The 22,500-nt window shown below is 38.1% G+C and overlaps 3 protein-coding genes across 7 annotated transcripts in view; 1 reads left to right on the top strand and 2 right to left on the bottom strand.

Moving 5' to 3' along the window:
• Sbds (SBDS ribosome maturation factor) overlaps nucleotides 1-4,230 on the bottom strand; it is a 5,051-nt gene extending 821 nt beyond the window's left edge. The window contains exons 1-6 of the mRNA XM_070116755.1: nucleotides 3,902-4,230; nucleotides 3,496-3,763; nucleotides 1,721-1,838; nucleotides 1,277-1,379; nucleotides 732-871; nucleotides 473-604 (exon numbers count right to left, since the gene is read on the bottom strand). Of these exons, the coding sequence (XP_069972856.1) occupies nucleotides 473-604; nucleotides 732-871; nucleotides 1,277-1,379; nucleotides 1,721-1,838; nucleotides 3,496-3,763; nucleotides 3,902-3,938 (798 nt within the window). The 5' untranslated portion in view covers nucleotides 3,939-4,230. The remainder of the gene's footprint in view (nucleotides 1-472; nucleotides 605-731; nucleotides 872-1,276; nucleotides 1,380-1,720; nucleotides 1,839-3,495; nucleotides 3,764-3,901) is intronic.
• On the top strand, nucleotides 3,910-10,275 carry Tgt (tRNA-guanine transglycosylase). Of its 4 annotated transcripts, none has more exons than XM_070116751.1 (10): nucleotides 3,910-4,041; nucleotides 4,633-4,851; nucleotides 5,506-5,595; nucleotides 5,755-5,908; nucleotides 7,310-7,445; nucleotides 7,718-7,879; nucleotides 8,076-8,244; nucleotides 8,452-8,646; nucleotides 9,329-9,477; nucleotides 9,607-10,275. In XM_070116751.1, the coding sequence occupies exons 2-10, from the start codon at nucleotides 4,654-4,656 to the stop codon at nucleotides 10,139-10,141; spliced, it is 1,788 nt and encodes a 595-aa protein (XP_069972852.1). In that variant the 5' UTR covers nucleotides 3,910-4,041; nucleotides 4,633-4,653; the 3' UTR covers nucleotides 10,142-10,275. The 4 variants fall into 4 exon arrangements, with proteins under 4 accessions (XP_069972852.1, XP_069972854.1, XP_069972853.1 ...); XM_070116753.1 differs by having other exon boundaries at nucleotides 9,329-9,481; nucleotides 9,616-10,275; XM_070116752.1 differs by having other exon boundaries at nucleotides 9,329-9,481; nucleotides 9,610-10,275.
• A 3,093-nt stretch (nucleotides 10,276-13,368) lies between these two features.
• Nucleotides 13,369-22,500, bottom strand: part of Remo (Remoulade) — a 247,876-nt gene continuing 238,744 nt past the window's right edge. For both annotated transcript variants that reach the window (XM_070116749.1, XM_070116750.1), the window contains exons 7-12: nucleotides 20,852-21,015; nucleotides 19,589-19,850; nucleotides 19,284-19,420; nucleotides 18,644-19,114; nucleotides 17,852-18,092; nucleotides 13,369-17,689 (exon numbers count right to left, since the gene is read on the bottom strand). In XM_070116749.1, coding sequence (XP_069972850.1) covers nucleotides 13,729-17,689; nucleotides 17,852-18,092; nucleotides 18,644-19,114; nucleotides 19,284-19,420; nucleotides 19,589-19,850; nucleotides 20,852-21,015 — 5,236 coding nt within the window. In that variant the 3' untranslated portion in view covers nucleotides 13,369-13,728. The remainder of the gene's footprint in view (nucleotides 17,690-17,851; nucleotides 18,093-18,643; nucleotides 19,115-19,283; nucleotides 19,421-19,588; nucleotides 19,851-20,851; nucleotides 21,016-22,500) is intronic.

The raw sequence follows: 22,500 nt of genomic DNA, 5'->3' as shown, positions 1-22,500 counted from the left end.
TACCTGTGGAGCCATCTATATGTAAAAACAATTAAACACACAATGCACACAGCATATAAGCACATGCTATCCCCAGTGATTAATAAAGGATTAAGTACAATCATACTTTACAATATATTAAACCCTTTTGTTGTTACTACAGCCATATATTTAAAGGTATAGTTCACTTTTCAGCATCCTGTACAGACAACTTACTTTCAATTTACATCTCCTAAAAGATGATAACCATATAAATAACCAGTAAAATTGTTTCTCTTACCCAAAGCATGCCTAAAAACTGCAACATTCATTGCATTATTAAGAATAGGTTTGGGTTGTATACATATTTTATTCATATATATATATATATATATATATATATATATATATATATATATATATATATATATATATATATATATATATATATATATATATATATATATATATTTGTATCTGATCATAAAAAACGCAACAGATGCCTAAAACTTACCATCTCTAATTCTGGGCTAAAGTTTTCACTCTCCACATTCAACATGGGCACGATCTTCTCCTTGATTTTCTTAGCTTCCTTCCCTGGGATGAAGATTCGGACCTTCATCTGCGCCCTCTGGATGGGGATCACCTGAAAGTTTTGCAAGATTATGAGTTCTTTTGACAAAAAAATTGCGTTCTCCTTTTTGAGTTCAAAGTCATCTGCAACCAGAGGCTAATTTTAAAAGTTCACAGGCTAGTTCATTCAGTTTTCTCACCCCAGCTAGTTGCTTGATGACATCGAGTGCTTGCTGCTTGTTGTTACGTTTCGGGTTGACCGAAAAGTGCAAGTCCTTCATGGCGCTCTCAATCATGGTGACCGTGTATGGCGTCTTTGTTTCTGGATTTATGCACTTGTCTGAAATAGTTTTTGGTGAAAATGAGAAAAATATTGCTTAGCAGATCTCATAAGATATTGCAATATTCATACCAAACAGAAAATAATATAGAAAAGTATAGGCCTTACAAAGCACAAAATACCTTGTACCTTAACCTTTTAAATATCATAAATGCGTTCAATAAACATTATTCCGAGCTAAGGTTGATAAAAGGTATCTTAATCAAGAAGCGTTTACCTTTTCACTTGGATTACGTCATATACTTAGAATTGCGAATTACTGAAGTTTTGGTTTACTTCTGCATATTTTACAAATGGCAATGCTATTAAGTTATTATAAGTGACATTACATATTTGGACTGATTTCACCTAACAGAATAAAATATGCTATATATTAGCAAACACAATGGTAGTTTCCAAAATTACCTGAAACAATAGAAGCAATCTCTTTCATAGATGACTCCAGGTTTGCCTGCCGCTCTTTATCTGATACTTGCAACTCCCCCTTTTCTAAGATTTCCAAGCATATCTGTAAGTATATTCATAAGTCTATTAGGAAAGGAATATCTAAAATACATCTATTGTGTTTATAACAACAGTTATCATTTGCCATTTTTCTCCAAACACAACCAGTCACACACACAAGAAAGGGAAAAATAAAATGCTTTTTAAAATGATCTTCAAAGCAACTGTTGTCAAAAGTACTTTTAGGTATAGTACTTTTAAGTATCTAATGTTATTTGTAAGACAGTTCTAATGCCTTAAAATAACAATCCCTCCTAACTCTACGTGCATGTATATATAATTAGAGAGACAGATACATAATATTCAAATCTGATATGATTATTTTTCTAATACTTTTGGACGTACCTGCTTCTGGTCTTCTGTCTTGAAACACTTGAGCAGTTCCTCCTTTTTGGCAACCTGTCCTTTTGAGACATTGGTGAAGACAGTCTCACTCTGCAGAACCTCGTCGAGATCCTTCTCTCTGTAACAATAAGGTCAATAATAGCTTTGGAAACAATGTGTATCCTTGTGGATATTTCAGCACCTGTTTAAAGATTATATATAATACTGCTGTATACATCAAAGCATAAAATTAAATATTCTAGAAGTTGAACTTCCCAAATCTAGTATCTTAGGGTCTAGATATTTCTCTGTATCACAAAATCTGCATAATCATTATTATCTCTATCACAAACTCCAATTAAATTATCAAATTAATTGTGTATCCAAGACTTTTTTTTTTGCCGAGCTTTAACCTGCATCATCATATCTATGATCATGTAACTTATAAGAAATAGATGAAAACTATCAACTTTCAAAAATTATATGCAGACAAAATAGCAAAATACAAGCAAAATGTTGGATTCAAGTAGCTTTAGAATGAGGCTAAGGCTAAGGTCTAAAATCATAAGATTGAAATCAAACAATTTTAGATTATAGTTAGTAAAAAAATTACAGATAAAAAAAAAAAAAAAAAAAAAAAAAAAAAATATATATAAAAATATATAAATATATATATATATATATATATATATATATATATATATATATATATATATATACATATATCTGGTATTTGTGTACTCTGCATCACTATTTATTTTCTATTTTTTCAAAATAAAATACTGATCCAGAGAAAAAGTTATGGCAAGTGATCAGAACTCTAACAAAATTTTTAAAAATTCCCAAGATTTATCTTTCATAGAGTATGGACTGGTTCTCCATCTGACACATATTTCACCAGTGACATTTGGCCTCTGTGTCATGGTGGGCGGATTCACCTGTGCAAAACATTTTACTGCATATAGCTCAGTGGAGAAAAAATGGATGTTTTTATACGTAGTTGAAATGTAACCTAACATATCAGCATGGCGAGCGCTTAATTTTGGAGCTTATTCTAAATTTCTGTAATTAATCTGTTGCTAATAATATTTTGGGTATTCTCTTTAGGGAATTAATCTAATATTTCTCATTCTATGCATAGTGCTCATTTTAAGACATAACCTTGTAAAATCTTAGACAAAGACAAGGTACACAACGAGCAGTACCTCTATGGAATTAACAAATGCTATAACTTCTCGTTCTATGACATATTGAAAGTAAGAACATTTCTGGGCGGGGAATAATGACTGTGACTAATCCAGCCGAGGGGTTTAACATTTAGCAAAGGCCAATAATGCTCAGCCACTTGTGTCCTGACAGGTGAGATCGGAATGGATCCTCATTTGAAGATGAACTGATTGGGGGGTTTAAAACCTGTACACATACAAGCAGGTTCTGTTTTCAATTGAAATTTTGCATTTTATATATGAAAAAACTTGTTTCCTTTTGATTTGTGACAACTATGTTCTGTAAGAAAAATATCACAGAATCCTTCACTTTGTCAAGTCCATATGCTGTAAAACTTAATATATCCATACATTCATATCCAAAAATTACATTATAAACAAAAGTTTAAAAAAATGGACAAGAACATAAAAGCAAAATTAAAATGACATTGACCTACTCCCAACCCATTCAAAACGTAAACCAATTCTCATAAATAATGACACATCAGTGACAGCAACATCATCACAACAGCCTCGGAAAACGACAAAGAGCCAAACACGACGGAAAGGCGAGCAAATTCTCTGACTCACATCTTCTGCCTCCAACTCTGCACTTTATTCTTGTAACACGCAATCTCGAACCTCTTGCCTCCCTTCTTCATCCTCACCACAGCGATGTTTGTCAGTCTTATCTGGTTGGTGGGGGTGAATATCTTGCCTCCGCCCTTGCTCATGGTGGCGGCTGGGTCCCTCTCGGGTGACGAAGCGAGTGAAAAACGGGGAAAAAAGGAGGATGATTGAGGGGCTGACGAGGGCGATCTTGGCAGGTCCGACCCGTCCGTGTCACTGAGAGGGATTCCTGTTGCGCGAACGGGCTCTGGTTACTAATGGGGAAAATCTTCGGGTTTTAAGGAATTCAGGTCTTATCCACGTTTGTATTAATCTGTATCTAAATAAAAATATTGATTAAGAGCGATTCTAGCCTTGATATGAGTACCAGAAGAGATGAAAATAGGGTGTGAATCCGAGTGCATGCGAGCGCAGGCTAGCGCTGGAAGAACGTCAACACGCGGACGGCGGCGGAAGCACTCAACGTTGTGACACGCCGAGGGAGTTCTTGCATCAGATTGTTTAATTGTGAGTGAATAAGCTGGTTCAATATTCAGTGAAGGTCAGAGAGGACGAAGATATAATTGGTGGTTTTCGCCTGTCTGTCTCTCTGATTGTCTCTGTCTTTTTCCCTCTCCTAGTCTCTCTTTCTCTCGATTTATATTGTCCTGTCCGCCTGTGTCTCTGTCTCTGTCTTCCTCCTTCTATCTCACTCTCTGTCTCTCTCCTCTCTGTCTTCCTCTCTTTATGTGTCTCCTTTCTTCTCTATCTGTAGTTCTCCCTCTTTCTTAGATTAGCTGATAATGTGGGGTGTGTCATGATGTGATGCCATCAGTTGAGAGTAGCCGTGACATGACATCATGTTATCAGCGTTGAATGGCTCAAATTGTCACTTGTCAAATACTTAGAATATGTGGCATAATGCATTGCAGCATATGTCTGCACTTATCAAAGAGATAATGACCATATTGCTTGCAACCATAACATAAATCAAATAAAGCGTTGCTAGTAATTTTACTGTTTGTATTAATGAATGGTTTGTTTTTAAATTACTGAACTCGTTGTGATGTCCGTGCTCTTGGCCATGGGCTTTACTAATTATGCCTTTAATGATTTCAGGCATTACATACCCAAAAGAATATGGCAGCTGCTGCAACTTCTTCGGCCTTATCAGGTGCTCCTTCAGTGGCAGCTAGCCTCGTAAGCAGCAGCAGCACCAGTCCAGCTTTAGGTTTCAAGATATTGGCAGAATGCAGTAAAAGCAAGGCTCGTACAAGTCTTATGAAACTGCCACATTATACAGTGGAGCTTCCTATGTTTATGCCTGTTGGAACACAGGTAAGATAGGATTGTACCCTTTTTGGTCTTCAGTTTTGCATCCATTTTTTATGTCACCATTTTTGTTATATTTGCATTTGTATTGGGTTTGATTTGTGTGCGTGTGTGTGTCTGTCTGTGTCTGTGTGGGAGAGTGAGTGAGTGAGTGAGTGAGTGAGTGAGTGAGTGAGTGAGTGAGTGAGTGAGTGAGTGAGTGAGTGAGTGAGTGAGTGAGTGAGTGAGTGAGTGAGTGAGTGTGTGAGTGAGTGAGTGAGTGAGTGAGTGAGTGAGTGAGTGAGTGAGTGAGTGAGTGAGTGAGTGAGTGAGTGAGTGAGTGAGTGAGTGAGGGAGGGAGGGAGGGAGGGAGATAGATAGATAGATAGATAGATAGATAGATAGAGAGAAAGAGAGAAAGAGAGAAAGAGAGAGAGAGAGAGAGAGAGAGAGAGATTGAGAGAGATTGAGAGAGATTGAGAGAGAATGAGTGGGCTTATTATTTTAATCAAATACGTATAATTTCTGTTAGGCATTTGATTGAATATTTAGCACACAGTTGTCATACTTTCTGAAATGAACACTTATTGGTTGATTCATAATATGGTTCAGAAAGTTTCCAGCATTTGTCAAGGGCTTGTGCATGGAATGTCTATACAAGTATTGTTTATCTTTACCCAGGGAACAATGAAAGGACTTCTTCCTCAGCAAGTAAAAGATGCAAAAGCCCAGCTGATTCTTGGAAATACTTACCATCTGGGAACTCGACCAGTAAGTTACTTATTAAAATGCCATTAGGACATGGTTAGGAATGTAAAATATTTTGAAAGGTCTAGCCGTGTTGAAGTAAAGATTAAGGATATGATTATTTGATGTATGTGATGGGATATCAAGTTCTCTAATTTGGAATGTGTTTCTTCATTTAACCAGGGCAAAGATCTGCTCAATAAGTTTGAAGGACTTCACAATTTCATGCAATGGGATCGTGCCTTGTTGACCGACTCGGGTGGCTTCCAGATGGTTTCATTGTTAGAACTTGCAGAAATTACTGAAGAAGGAGTGAAATTCAAATCTCCTTATGATGGTTTGTATATTTTGTAGTTAATGCAAAGGTATCAGCAGTTAGTTTGACAAGCAAATTCATAGAAATGTTTTTATGCTTTTCATTCATCCAAATTTGTAAGCACACACACACACACTCACACACTGAGACTCAGACTCAGACTCACACACTCTCACTCTCTCACTCTCACTCTCACTCTCACTCTCTCACTCTCACTCTCACTCTCACTCTCACTCTCACTCTCACTCTCACTCTCACTCTCACTCTCACTCTTACTCTTACTCTTACTCTTACTCTTACTCTTACTCTTACTCTTACTCTCACTCTCACTCTCACTCTCACACTCTCACTCTCACTCTCACACTCTCACTCTCACTCTCACTCTCACTCACATTCTCATTCACACACTCACTCACTCTCACTCACATTCTCATTCACACTCTCACTCACACTCTCATTCAGACTCATTCACACTCTCACTCAACAAACTCACTCTCTTACTCTCTCACTCTCTCACTCACTCTCTCACTCTCTCTCTCACTTTCTCTCTCACACTCTCTCTCACACACACACACACACACTCTCTCTCTCTCTCTCTCTCTCTCTCTCTCTCTCTCTCTCTCTCTCTCTCTCTCTCTCTCTCTCTCTCTCTCTCTCTCTCTCTCTCTCTCTCTCTCTCTCTCTCTCTCTCTCTCTCTCTCTCTCTCTCTCTCTCTCTCTCTCTCTCTCTCTCTCACTGATTTCACCAAAGAAATTACTAGTAAATGTATTTTTGAATAAAATCTTTTTCTATCACCTACACTGCTACAGCTTAATGATTATGTACTTATGTGGCAGTAACATGTGTGAAAGTGTAGGTTCAGGGGGAAAAAATTGGTATGGGATTACTATTTGACTTTACTGCATTTGGAACTTCTTGTCCAACAAGATGGACAACATGTTTTGCCTGTTCAAAAGCCCTATTTTCACATTCAGGACAAGTTGTTCATCTTGTCCAACTCATCCTCTTTCGCAGCCAGGCAAGCCGTGTGAGATGACATCTTATTAGTATTTGTATATGAACAATGACAGTTGCAGGTAGGCATAAGATATTGGTAGGTAACTTTATAGCCCATTATTGTTGTTATCAAAGGGTATTTTTGCATTTGTCAGTTGCAGGTAATTTATATATGCATCAGAGGAGTTAAAAAACCTATGCAGCAACCTATGTAAAATAGAGACCAGTATGATAAGATAGTGAGAGTTTCCTTTTAATCTGGTTGCATTGTAGGAAATGAAGTTCTCTGAGGATTCTGAATGCGGCTGGGTTGTCCTGCTGGTCCTGACAAATTATCTGGATGAGCAAGACAAGGAGTTCCAAATGTAGCATTAGCATCTGCTCTTTTTAAATTCAGCCTTTACTGACTGTATCCCCCTGTTCAGGTTCAGAATGCATGCTGACCCCAGAGGAAAGTATAGAAATCCAAAATGCCATTGGAGCGGATATAATGATGCAGCTTGATGATGTGGTGGACGTCAAAGAGACCGATTATGAACGATTCAAAACAGCAACTTATCGGCAAGTATTACATTTAGGGAGTTGAATGTTGTTAATTCATAGTTGAATTGTAAAATTTTACTTGTATGGTTTATTGACCCTTTCATCAGATGGTGTCTGAAGGTTAATTTTCAAGCATATGATTAAAAAACAACACAAAAATAATAATGTGGAAATGAAAAAGGTAGTTGTGAATGAATTCTAATTTCATAACTGTAAATATTTTCCAGTATCTTTGGCATATTATTCATATTAGACCTAATCTAATAGTTAATTAATTTCGCACTTTTCAGAACTACACGCTGGTTAGATCGATGCATGAAAGCCAACAAAAATCCCGATCGACAAAATTTGTTCCCAATCATCCAAGGTGGCCTTTTTCCAGATTTACGAAAAATATCTTTAGAACAGCTGATAGCAAGGGATGCCCCGGGTTATGCAATTGGTGGACTCAGGTAAAGCATAAGAAATTGAATAGGCTGAAAGTTACACCTGCATGGAATTCCTATTTGTGTGATTAATAAAAATCTGTGTAGGTATCATTAAGATAGGATCATGTAACCATTATAATTTTATATGACATACACTATACATAATGTATTTTGTGTTATAAATACAATTTTTGTCTGCACTGTTTCATATGGTTAACAGTGGAGGCGAAGATAAGGACAAGTTTTGGCCGACTATCCACCTGTGTACAGACCATCTTCCAAAGAATAAACCGCGCTACTGCATGGGTGTTGGCTTTGCTGTTGACCTTGTTGTGTGTTGTGCAATGGGGGTGGATATGTTTGATTGTGTCTTTCCAACTAGAACTGCAGTAAGTTTGTGTGTCTGGAGCAGGATGCATATGATTTGCTATGTACTGTAAATCTAGATTGAACTTGAAAAATTGTATTACATAAAAGTATTCTATGATAAATACCAGTGACTGAACTTTTTTTTTTTATACTTTACTTTTCTTTACTTTTAGAAATGCAGGAAAATTCATTCATCTTTCTTACTCTTTTGTTATTCTCTTAACCAGAGGTTTGGATGTGCTCTTGTCGACAATGGTCAGATCAACCTAAAGTCTCGGGAGTTTATGAGTGATTTTATCCCTATCGATGAAAAATGTGATTGCACAACATGTCAGAACTACACTCGTGCTTATCTCCACACCATTGTGACCAAGGAAACTGTTGCCTGTCACCTGCTCTCCATTCATAACATTGCCTATCAGGTAAGATTTTTGTAATTATTTTTTTTCTCAAACACGAGATAATAAGATTACACAAACACTGTAATACACTCTTGGGTGAGGAACAGAATAGGTTGATAAGCAAAGTCATTGCTTGTTGCCATCTTTCTTAATGTATGTTTTTGTAGTATATGATTAGTCATTGTTGAAGCCATTACAGTAGGTAAAATATATTCATTGTTCAGGTTTGCTAAGCAGTGTATATTTTCAGTTACCATGATCACTGGAGAGAGATCATGAGTTGAATCCAAAGCAAAATTTCATATTAGGAAGTAGTGTTGGGCAAATTGGAAGCTTAATAGAGATCCTAACACTTTATTGGCTAGTAGTCCCTGCTAACAGTCTTATCACAATAAGATAGTGGCATGACAGGGGGTCTCATAAAGACTTGTTTATTTTATGAATTCACAAAGCTCCCATTTGACTTCCACATTGTAGTAACAGCCCAAAATGAATGCATGATCACTGGGCATGTAGGATATGTTCTGGTATGAATATAAGCAAGGATAGTAAATATGAATACAATTTTGTATATAATATAATTAGGTGGAGCTGTGAGAAAAGATAGAATGTTGTCCATTTCAGATTTTAAAAGTTTGGTAAATATGTGATACTTTAAGATGAAGAAGACAAACTGACTCCCTCAAACTGTATATTCCAACAGATGAGACTGATGAAGAACATACGAGAGAGCATAAAAAATGGATGTTTTGTTGAGTTTGTGCAGGACTTCATGTCTACATACTACAAAAACCAGGAATATCCCCAGTGGGTCGTTGACTGTTTGGCAGCAGTAAACATAACCCTGAAAAAATAAGTAACTATGTATATGATCATGTATTTCCCAGATTTATATCACAAATGTTACACACATACTGTTTTATAACAATTATGACATAAAAAAAATAATCAACTTTAAGATTAGTTGTAGTTTTCATTTACGAGTTGCAGTGACAGCGCACAAGCTCCATCAGCTGATTTGGAGGATTTAGAAGACAGTGAAGACAGCCTCTGGGACTTGCGTACCGATTTTGAAAAGTTAAGTCACACTGGCTACAGAAATGCTATTCTAGGGGACTTTGAAGAGGAAGAAGCAGAAGGAAGATTACAAGGATTCCGAAAAGCATTTCAACATCAGTCCAACATTAATCCCACAAGTTTGCTTTCTAAGATTGATGGATTTCTAATTGGATGTTTGATTAAATGCGATTTGAGTGAAGAGCAGGTTGATGAAGCATATAAGATTCAAGCTGAAATAAAACACTCATTGGAATTATATTATAAACCAAATAGTGCATTGTTTGAGAAAATAATGACAGACAGTGAGGATGCCAAAGCTATGTCTCAACGTTGCTCAAGTGAGTGTTCTTGTCTAAATGACAACGAAGTCTTAATAGAAGAAAAAGTTCAGAGTATTGTCAGTAGAACTAGAACTTTCAGTAAAAATGTTGGATGGGTATTGCCACCAAATATATAGTGTATACTTATACATGTAGAAATATATATATATGTATATATATGGTGATCAAGAATAGTAAACATGAGTTTGTGTAATTTTATTCTGCTTATTATAAAACAAGTCTTTTGTATCTATCAAAGTTGAATTATTTTTGAGTGACTTTTCTTGACATGTTAAAAATGTGTGTGTAGACAATATATACTGGTATATATCATTACACAAATATATGCAGATATCCTTTTTTTGTAGTTGTTAACTGCCCACTGGCTTGTAATAAAGTGGGCCCCGAATGACCTAAATAGTGGGACTCTCAAGTGATCTAGATCCCTTAGGTAAGGTGTAGAATGAACCTATTTATATCACTGAAAAGAGATGATTAAATGATTAAAGACTTGTTAACAGTACCCCCTCACCTTCATAAGTAATTCATATATTTTATATTATTATATATATAGTGATTCAATTGTCAGTTTAATCGCTTATTTAAAAAAATATGAAGGTGATTGAAAATTATGAAATGAAGTAAACTGCAATATAAATATATACCCATATATGACAGAGCAAGGTGCTAACCCAATGGGAATTCAACCAAGTTTACCATTCAAGAAAGAAATTTTTGACTTTAGATAACTATGTGAAAGAGCATGACAGTAAGTAAATGTTAAGTTGAGCTGTATGTACAGTCTTGTTAATTCATTGTGATTAATAATGAATTAATGTCTAGGACTGGACTGAAATGAGATAAGTGACAATGGTAGCAATAGAAGTGCAGACTGAAATGCTTGCTAATGTTAATTATAGCCTAGTTACAGAAAAAACGTGGGAAAAAGAAGAGAACTCATGTATCATGGTCTAAGCAGAATGCAGAAAGATCACCTTGGAAAATAGGCTGCGGTTCAACTCTCTGGACACTTAAATGAGAGACAAAATATATTGGATAACATTTTGGGTGGTCTGTATCCAGGACAAGGAGACTATGGTACTAGTCTTATTTGGGAGAGAATGGGAAAAGAAAGATGAAGCAAAATTCACATATTTATTTATACATCATATAAATCCTTAGATTCATACTTCAGACTTACAGAACTTATATACAGTTGACTTTATAAGTGCTTGCTAATAGTGCTTTCAGCAATGCTTTCACCAGACCCTATCATACAGTAAAGACTGAAAGGCTCCACCTGAAGTACTGACAGCTTTACATTTACTTTTTTAGGTAGGATAATTAAGTAGTTTATGGTAAGTACTTTGAAATAATTTGAATATAATTTGAGGTAATGTTTTTCCTTTTAAGTGATTCAATGTGTATTTTCTATGTTACAACAAAGCAGATGCCTATGGCAAAACGTATGAAACTGGATGAAATACATTGGTTACTTAAAAGACAGTGCAGGACAGAAATTAACTTCACCTTAATGAGAAAGAAAAATTACAACTTAAATATGTGTTTCTAGAAAGTGTTCATGAGCAGAAACTGTGCATAAGAAGTGTTTCATAGTGAAAGAATGGAGAATCATTTCCATGTACTTTCTTAGAGGAAACAAGGCCAGTCAAAATTTCCACCACATTCAAATTTCTGTAGCAACCACAAAGGTGCCAAAACATATATTTGATTGGATGCACAATTCATTGTACTGTACAATTAAAATGATGTTTCCAAGCCACTTCACAAATTTTATAACCACTGGCAATGTAAAAATAATATATATACATTTAAAAGTTAATTTTGATCTTACATGTCAGTTTTGAACCCCTCCAGTTAAACAGTATACATTTATAAGTATCGGTGGTGAATATCTGCATGATATTTTTGTTTCTGCTCCTGTAACTAATGCATATGTATATACATGTATATACAATATGTGTGTACATTTGTACATATATACACACATACATACAATATATATGTGTGTGTGTGTGTGTGTGTGTGTGTGTGTGTGTGTGTGTGTGTGTGTGTGTGTGTGTGTGTGTGTGTGTGTGTGTGTGTGTGTGTGTGTGTGTGTGTGTGTGTGTGTGCGTGTGATTGTGTGTGTGCCTGTGATTGTGTGTGTGTGCGCATGTGATTGTGTGTGTGTGCGCATGTGATTGTGTGCGTGTGCGTATGTGATTGTGTGCGTGTGCGTATGTGATTGTGTGTGTTTGTGATTGTGTGTGATTGTGTGTGATTGTGTGTGATTGTGTGTGTGTGTGTGTGTGTGTGTGTAATTGTGTGTGTGCACATACACACATATATGCATACATATACATACATGTACATACCTATGCATATATATTATATACATACATATATATATATATATATATATATATATATATATATATATATATATATATATATATATATATATATATATATATATATATATATATATATACATATATATACATACATATATATATATATATATATATATATATATATATATATATATATATATATATATATATATATATATATATATATATATATATATATATATATATATATATATATATTCAATAAATAATTTATAAACATTCTGAGATCTAAATTCAATTTGGAGAAAGCTTTTTCCAGTACTAACTTTGATCAAACAATTTGCACACACCAGCTTCTTTGTATTAATCCATCCAAAAATATGCTACTGTATTACAAAATAAAAATTCAGAGTTCCCAAACTTGGATTGGAGGGTGTGAGTATAAATGTTCAAAGCTCAGTCGTACCGAACTGACCTTCACAACTCCAGTGAAGACCAACATGAAACTGACAGCTTCACAAAACATCAACATTTCAAACTTTGGCATATACATTAAATAGGGCAAGTATATGTTTTACACCTACTGGTAATGCTTAATACTGAACAGCTAGAGTTTTGCAGTTTAATTACATTAATTTTAGGAGCCTTCCCCCTTCCATCTGAACTCTTTAACGGATGTACCAATGATACTGATTATGCGTCACAAGCCGTAACCTCAAAATGTTGAGAAAAAAAAACAAAAAACACTTACCTACTTCTGGACAATATCCAAGCCAAATATTTAAAGTTTCCATCACACAAACATTTGCACACTGCCTAAAGCCATGAAAACAAAGTCATAAATTACATTATACAAAACTACTCTATACTTTTTGGCTGACAAGTACTTATTATAAGTACTGTTATTTACTTGGCAGCAAAATTTCAACTTGCTACCAATGAGACAATGCCCTGGAATGGTGACATTATCCAAGATCAGGACCTGACATAAACAAAAGACTGACAGGTAACAGGGCAGGAGGATCAGTGATTGTTGTCACTTTCATTAAAAGTCTGTCATAAAATAACATTTAAACAATGCACAGTTAAAAGTTTTACCCCACATATAAAGATAAAGTGTTTTTAAAATGTTCCATGTGTTGACTGATATGTTGAGTACTGAGCCAGAAACTACATATGATGTTAGTTAGAAATATATAACTGATTATCTTGATCCTGTACAAATTCATTTCTACTCCTATACATTAATACAAGTATCTCAATATAGTTAAATAGCACAAGTATCTTCCGAGACAGAAACAAATGAAATGCCACAAACAGGAACTATTACAATATAAATACTGTACATCACCTCAAACAAACAATTTCTATACACAAGTCTCTCTCTTGGGATTTGATTCAGAGTTTTGTTCAGTATTTCTATCATTGTCAGTCTCACTTTTTTCATTGTCATTATTTTCATTATCATTCATGTTTTCTCTATTATCATTATTATCACTATTTTCTTTGTCACTAAACTCTCTATCATCATCACATTTTTCACCATTTCTTAAAACTGTTTCAACAGAACTCGTAGTAAGGTAGAAGACAGAATTCCCAGATGAATCGGCTGTATTTACTTCTGGAGTGCAAGAGTCAATCAACTCGGGACTGCAAGAACCAGTCACTTCAGGAGTGCAAGAATCAATCATTTCTGAACCACAAGAATTACTTACTTCTGGACTACAAGACTCATTCACTTCCTGGGAACAGGAATAGTTTGCCTCTGGATAACTTGACTCACTAGTATCTGGATAATAAAAGTCATTCAGATCTTTATGGGAGTCACTAACATTTGAATTGTTATCTTGTACAACTGCAGCATTTGGTACTGAATTTCCATCATTATATACATACTGATCATATTCTGAAAGATGGTTTGTGGACAGAGTCATCCCATCTTTGGGTGTGCTATGAATAGGCCCACTGTTGGCAAGCTCTTGTTCATATGGTGGCCTTCCTGGTGAACCGAGGAGTCCTGAATCTAAAGAACCACTGTCTGGGGTGTTTTGATGGAGTCGATGCAATGGTGAATCATACGGGGAATCAGATATATTAACACTTCCACGAGGACTAGTGCCAACAGCTGGATCTACACTGGCACCCCCAACACTAGTTCCACCATCACTACTCTGACTCCCACACAGATCACCTCGAGTTCCACAAGCTCCATCACACATACTTGAATTTTCACATCCACTAACTTCACAAACACTTACTCTCTCTTCACCACCGCCATCACACCAGTAGACCTCACCACATTCACTATCCCAAGCCACACAATCTCCTTCCTCACCATGGTTCACTCCACAACACATTCCCACTTCATCTAGGTTTGGAGAATAGCTATGGCCATTGGCTTTATCTGGTCTAACTCTTCCATGCTTATTCCCAGGTAGTCCTGAGTTCATGACATGAGGCCAAGTCATGTCAATACACAGCATTTCCCCTGTCTGTTCTGCTGGCAAAACTGAGTTGAGCGAATCAAGGCCAGCTTGGAGAGTTGCTCTCTGGGTACTTGGTGGAGAAATAGCATGAACATGTTGGGGGTATGACATAAACTGGTGGGGACCTCCATCCTTTTCTGATTCTGAGGACTGCAGGCCATGCTCTCCAGAGGGTAGGTGATTTATAATAATAGGCGAGGTATTATCTTCTGTCCAGTCATCTTTCTCATCATGTGCACAATTGCCTCTTGGTCTTGGTGGTTTCCGCCTTGGCTTACATCTTGGTCTATCTCTTCCTGAACGATGCTTATGGTGTCGCCCAATGCGGGAGTGGTCAGTGCCCCTGGACAATCCTGTTATATCTGATCTCTCTGTCAAATCTGAATTGAAGGAATTTCTATTTCTATGTGTATGTGCTTCTCCATCTAAGTGTGGTTGAAGATGTCTTGGATTGTGATACTGAACTAGCTGTTGTGTCATTGGTGACACTTGACCCAAGATTGGATAACTGAATAATTGCTGCTGCTCTAACTGCTCCTGAGGCAGAAAATGCAGCTGTTCAAGGGCAGAGCTTTGGCTGGTGGCTTGTGATGTTAAATGTCCCTCTTCAACAATACTTGGGAAGGATCCACCCCTTCTCATCGGGCTCAAAGGTTCCTCCATAAATGCTCGAGGTTTGCGTGGTATGGTTGACCATCCTCTATCTATGTCAATAGGTCTCTCATGTGGCATTGTAGGGTAAAGGTCGGTAATTTTGCTATCTGTACTACTTGGGCCTAAAACGCACAAAACTTCTGGGGTTGGATCTTTATTGGCATGCTTTCCTCCCCCCTTTTGGAATTCAGTTGGTATATAACCATACATAGAATCTACATGTATATTAGTGTTGTTTACCTTACTTGAAGCACCGAGACAAGATGGGTCAAAATTTGAATTGCTAGACTCAGAATTAATAGCTCTGGACATTTTAGGTTTATAGACAGTAGAATTACAATCACTGTCAGTTCTATTTATCTCCAAATTGTTCTGCTTCACCATCTGCTTTAACCGCTGTTTCTGGAAGAACCTTTTTGCAACACCCACTTGTTTAGGATTATAGAAAATTTCTGGTGCATAGTGGAGATCATTGGTCATAGTTCCAAAGCTCAGCAACTGTAAATTATTTGTTGCTTTGCTTAGGCTCTCTGGCTTATTTGATGTCAGAATACTGTGTGACACGGAGGAGGATTTGTTTGTTTGGTGAGTGTGTGAAGACTCGAGGCTGTGAGTGCTGGGTGCACCCACCGGCCCTCGTGGCTGATTGTTGGATGGCATCACATGGTTAGCACCAGTATTGTTGGCAGGAGTTGTCAAATGTGCTTCTTCTTCTTCTTTTCTCTGAGGACTGAATGAACAGTTGCACTCACGCCATGCCTCCCAGACATCGTTCCGACTGAAGCAAAAGAAGACGAAAATAAATATACCCAGACTGCTAGCACATATAGCATAAATGATGCTGAAAATGGTTGTGTGATGAGGAATAACTGATGCAAATGGAGCTGCAGTTGTAATTGCTGCAGCAGCCCATGTAAGAATAAAAAGAAGAAGTGTAACTACATGAGCCCTCAACTGGGTCAGGGGACTATGCTGCCCATCTGATACACTAACAGTTGTATCCCGTGAAGCAATACTCATTTCCTCTTCACCAGGTCCATTAACATTCTCAGAATTGGGTGAATTAGCATCTAACAGCTCCAGCTCTGTTGTTTCTGTTGCCCCAGTCCCTTCAGCATAGTTTGCTCTTAGAGACCTCAACATGCAGTCAGTTAACAAGAAGAAGGTAGAAAGAATAAAAGCAAGGGCAGCTGTAGGAGCATAGAATGCCCCAAGACTAGGACCCCATGCTAAAAAGCAGTAGCTGTAGCCTGCATACTGCTGAAGGTTGACAGCTGCTGAAATACCACAGAGTATGAGCGCAATCCCCCATCCTACGAGATAAAATCGCAACATTGGCTTTGGTGGGAGTGGTACGTCCGGAGGCGGTTCCTCTATTGGAACAGGTGGCCGTAAAGCTTTAGTAACCTTTTTATATAAGTTTGTGACAGTCACAATGATCCACAATAAGACGCATGTTGTTAGGTAATGAAGTGCAACACCAATGCCTTGACACAACTGCTGATTTTCAGTTTGGTAAACTCCAACAGTAAACATGGTCACCAATAACAGGAGGGCAATCCAGGTGTTCATTAATGAATGCTTATTTTTGTTCATGGTTGCTATTCGATGATGGTGAGCTGCCCAAGTAACAATAGAAGCCATCAAGAATAAAATGCAAACAGCACTGCCAACATACACACCAGGAGCACTCAGCCTGAACTCAGCTCCTCTGGCACCAGCCTGATTTCTGTGCAAAGCTGCCATATCCTGTAAAAGTCCAAAATGCGCTAATCTATCACAGTGGAAAACAATAAGAGAGTTATGCATACGTACAATCTTGCAACCCTCACTGGTCCAGTTGCCATGCTTACCAGCAACATTTTCTTTCCACCAAACTGGCATAATATTATGACTATGAATAGCTGACCGCAGAGTGATGTAAACTCCATCCTCTAATAACATTTCCTCCTCCTGGTTGCCTATCCTAGCACCAATAACGGGCGAAGTCACTTCCCAAGTATCAGAACCTCCAGCTAACACTCTAGGAAAAAGATTTGCCGTGTCGTAAACAAAGAACTGGAGCTGCACTGTGCTTGTTGCTGCCGTAGGATTTTCTTCCTCTGACCCATTGGCTGCCTTGAGTATTTCTTTGGAGAAAAGGCTTGATGGTACTTGGATCTGGGCATCCAGAATTTCGTCTTCACTACTGAAATGGACACAAAAAAAATTGGTTACAGCATTACCAAGTTCTGCAAATTTCATACATACAGAGGGAGTATACATATACTGTATATATTTATCAAATATATCATGCCATTCAGCTTTTAAAAATCAGCATTCCAATAAAACAAAGGTAAGCTATACATACTTAAAAAGCTTAGAGTAATTATTTGTATTGCACCGGAAGTGTCTCTCTGTGGAGTGCACGTTGAGCCTATACCAGTTACAGGTGAGACCGGAGAAGCTATCTGGCTGCCTGGTGAACTGATGCATTTCCAGGTGGGGTGTAGCTGCTCTGGTAAGCGTAGGAGTAGATGTGGCAACATTCCATAAGCAGTTCAGCAATCTCCGGCAAGACCCATCTAATATCTCTGCTCTGTTGAGCAACTCTGCAAAAGAGAAATTTTGAACTAAAACCCCAACCAAATAAATAAATTTTCTTAACCAAAACAAAACTCCTCCACTTTTGCAATGTTCTAGTTCACTGATGTTGACAATGATACATATCCCCTCATCTAACTCTAACAGTTACCTGAGACTAATCCATACCAAATTAACTTGCAATCAATGTAAAACATTTCAACTACCCCAAAATAGTTCAAAACTAACTTTTACAATAGCAATAAAATGAAACAGCCATAATAGAAGAAAAAATTATGACTAATTGCCATGTTAAAAATCCTAAAATAATAACAACAGTTTTTCATAGGGACCAACTAGAACATGATCTATATCATATCTCTCAAGGAAAGCCAAGGTCAGGTAAAACTGGGAATGCATTGACAATACAAAAGAAAGTAAGGTCCTGTATTTCATTTACATTTTTACCATGTTAGTGCTTGTGTTCTGTGATCATATAACCATTTACAAAGCCAAATTCAGGCTGCAAAATTATTCAGTGTTGGAAAAAGGTTTTAACAACCCCCACAAAACTACTAACCTTTTGTTGCTGCCATTGAAGAACTGACGATATCAATCAACTTTGTGGCAGTTTCCTTGGCTCCACTGAGTGTAGCTTGAAGGTTTGTGTACTGTTCCACTGTCTGTGCTAAGAATACTATATCCATGGCATCCCTCAAGATCTTTCTGTCACGAGTAAAGTTACTCAGACTCCTAATGCTATCAACAAGTGTTGTCTTGCTTGCTGAGATGTTTGTGGATGCAAACTGCTCTAGTATCTTTGTTGTCTCTGACACAAAAGGGCAGTCAGATGTATCCAACTCGTGCCAAGAGCCCTCATTGGTGCAAGCATGCTTAGCAACTCGCATAGCTGGAAGTGATGATGAAGGGGACCTGCCAGAGAACTTGATCTCCCTATGATGTGTTGGTAATATCCCTGCACACTCCAACTCTACAGTGACCCCAGCAACTGTTCTAGGCCATACATATGACCCACGGTTATTGCTTGTCACTGAAAACGATAACAACACATCCATTACTTTTTAATTTCCATTTTATCATCATACTACATGTGTTTGATATTTGCATTTCCAATTATGTCGATTGAAAAATTAAATAAAAGTTCAACACTTGTTGCATCAGCAAGTAATAAGAATTGTGACTCACTGTCAAACACTTACCGTTAGTAGGGCAGTATTTGGTGTCATGAGCAATGACGTATATACTGACAGTACGAGTGTGGTTACCCTTCTCACCCTGTACCAGGCAAGACCACTCTCCACTGTGTGTGTTATTTAGTTCTTGTATTTCAACCATGCTGTGGGAAGCACAAATGGTCTTAATATATGGCCACATGCAGTTTTATGTAACCTTTTATGTACTTTTTAAAGAGTCATCATAGCAAGTCATTAAGGGGTTATAAATTTGTAATTATAAACCATTCAGTTAAATATTCAATCCCTTCATCGGCAAAAAACAAACAAACCTTTCAACAGCATCTGGTAAGTAGGTCGTTTTGAACTTTGCTCCACCACGTTGCTGGTGCTGGTGGTGAGGTTCCAGATAGTCCGTGTAGTTAGCAGAGCTCCCTAGCCGCCTGGCCTGGAAGTGAGCGTCCCCACGTGCCCACCACACGCGGTGGTTATCCTCTGCACTTGTGACTCGGCACCGGAGGCGGAGTGAGTCTCCTGCAAACACCACCTGGTCTAACGTTGGCTCTAGCTCCACCACAGACAGCCCTGGACCATCTGGTGAAAGAGAGAGATTTTGGTAAATATTGAACATAACGTCACTGAAGTTTCAGTCATAAAAACGTGAGTTAAAAAGGGACATTTGGAAAAAATAAATGAACATAGATTTTTCTCATATCAAACCATATTTTTCAGAAAACAATATGACACTTTGAAAAGCATACAACCAACCAGAAAAGGTTAATAATAAATCAAAATCTAACCACGTCACATACATCGTAACACTATCCAAGTATTACATTTCTTAAAAATACCATTATACTCTCAACTCGCGACATGCACAGGGTTGCTTGGGGGAGGGGAGTGGAGAGGAGGGGAGGGAGAAAGGAAGAGAGGGAAAGAGGGAAAGAGGGAAAGAGGGAAAGAGGGAAAAAGGGAAAGAGGGAGGGAGGGAGGGAGGAGAGGAGGGAGGGAGGGAGGGAGGGAGGGAGGGAGGGAGGGAGGGAGAGAGAGAGAGAGAGAGAGAGAGAGAGAGAGAGAGAGAGAGAGAGAGAGGGAGGGAGAGAGAGAGAGAGAGAGAGAGAGAGAGAGAGAGAGAGAGAGAGAGAGAGAGGCGGAGGATGGTATACAAAAATGACGATCAAGAAGAGCTGTAGAAGAAAGAAGACAAAGATAAGAAAAAAATGGAGCAGAAAGAGAAGGATAAGAATTGGAATAAGGTCAAGAGAAAATGTTATAAGAAGCGGGAAAATATAAAAAAAAAATAATAATAATAAAAAAGAAACCACCTATTTCTTATTAAATGGAAAAAAAGAAAAAAAGAAAAAAAAGTCATCATTGTCGACCTACCTGAATTTTGTATTACACGTTTGCATAACTGACTCACTTGCAACCAAGTGTTCATTCGCACACACAACACTAAACAACCAACGCGTCCGAATGCGCGCACCCAACGGAACACCCCACTTAACCTTCTCGAATTTAAGCGGGTGTTTCCCCCCCCCAAGGAATCCCCCCCCCCCAAAAAAAAAAAAAAAAAAAAACACAGAAACACCTACGGCACTGGAAGTTCTCCGGCTGCAGCTTCTTGAACTGCGTGCCGTTGAAGTCCCTCGGCCGGAAGCACTTGGTGGCCACCGTGACGCGCACCCGCTTGGTCGCCGACGCCTCCGCCAGCCACCGCAGCCCGCAGTCGCACACCAGCTCCGTCTGGGACAGGTCGCTGCAAGAGAGCCAGGGGTCAGGGGCGGTCTCGCTTCAACGGGGGACGCCTGTGGTCGGGGTCTCCGACTTCGATGTGCTGATTCAACTTCAAAAATCAGTTTTACATTTTTATGAAGATATTATTAAGGGTAATAGTAATAACAATAACAATGATGATGATGATGATGATGATGATGATGATGATGATGATGATGATGATGATGATGATGATGATGATGATGATGATGATGATGATGATGATGATAATAATAATAATAATAATAATAATAATAATAATAATAACAATAATCACAATGATAAAAATAATAAAAATAATAACAACAACAATTACAAAAACATCAACAATAATAATAATGATAATGATAATAAAAATTATAACGATAATAATAATAATAATAATAATAATAATAATAATAATAATAATAATAATAATAATAATCACAACAACAACAATATTAATAATAACACTAATAACAACTAATAAAAATAACAGCAAAAAAACAACAACAACAATAATAATCCCTATTCTTATTATCATCATCGTTATTATCAAGATAACGAACTCCCACGAACATTCTCATGCCACGCTCTACCCTGGCTTCCCTTGCAATGGCTTTGTTAAAATGATTGCGAACAGAACGACCCTTAAATATGCCATAATAAAAGCCTATCCCTCCCACACTTCAGTTAAAAACAAAAGGAAATACTTGTAGAATTTTCCCGCCATTATTTCTGTCGGCAGTCATGGCCAAGGCAGAAACAGCCTCAGGTCGCGGAAAGTGAGCGCGAGAGTGTCCACGGGGAAGAAAAGGAGTCCTCGGGCGCTCAGGCAGATCACTAGGAACTGCAGAGTCACTTCATTTTAGGGGGAAAATATAAACACACATACATATAAACGTGTGTGTGTGTGTGTGTGAGTCTCTCTCTCCATCGCTCCCACTTCTCTCTCTCCCTCCCTCTTCCTCCTCCTCTCCCCCACTCCTCCTTTTCCTTCTCCCTCTCCCTCCCCTTCCCCTCTCTCCTTGTCTCTGTCGCACCACTTCCATCATAACCGCTCACCTTCCCCTTTCCTCCCTCCCTTTCCTTCAGTACCTCCCTCCCTCTCTCCTCCTCCCTTCCTCCCCTACCTTCCCTTCCCTTCCCTCCCTCCTTCCCTCCTCGCTCCCTCTCCCTCCCCGAAATCAATCTCGCCCCACCTCTCGACCGCCGCCACCGCCGCCGCCGCCGCCACTCTATTAATTTTCTCCGCAAATTATGTCTCTCTCAAGTCCCGGACATTAAAGATGACGGAGCCGCTTCTCTCTCTCTCCCTCTCGCTCGCCCTCGCTTCAGGTGCACACTCGCATCGACAGCTCGGCCACTTCATTATGCGAGATGGCGTCCGCGGTGGTAATCATCGGGAGCTTCCCCAGCCCCGTGTCTCGCTCGCTCGCGCTCTCGCTCTCGCTCGCCATTTCCTCTTCTTCTTTTTTATCTCTTTCTC

This window comes from Penaeus vannamei, chromosome 39 (assembly GCF_042767895.1).
Source record: "Penaeus vannamei isolate JL-2024 chromosome 39, ASM4276789v1, whole genome shotgun sequence".
In the NCBI taxonomy this organism is placed as follows: domain Eukaryota; kingdom Metazoa; phylum Arthropoda; class Malacostraca; order Decapoda; family Penaeidae; genus Penaeus; species Penaeus vannamei.
Note: the sequence above shows the minus strand (reverse complement) of the source record. Positions and strands in the feature narration are given on the sequence as shown.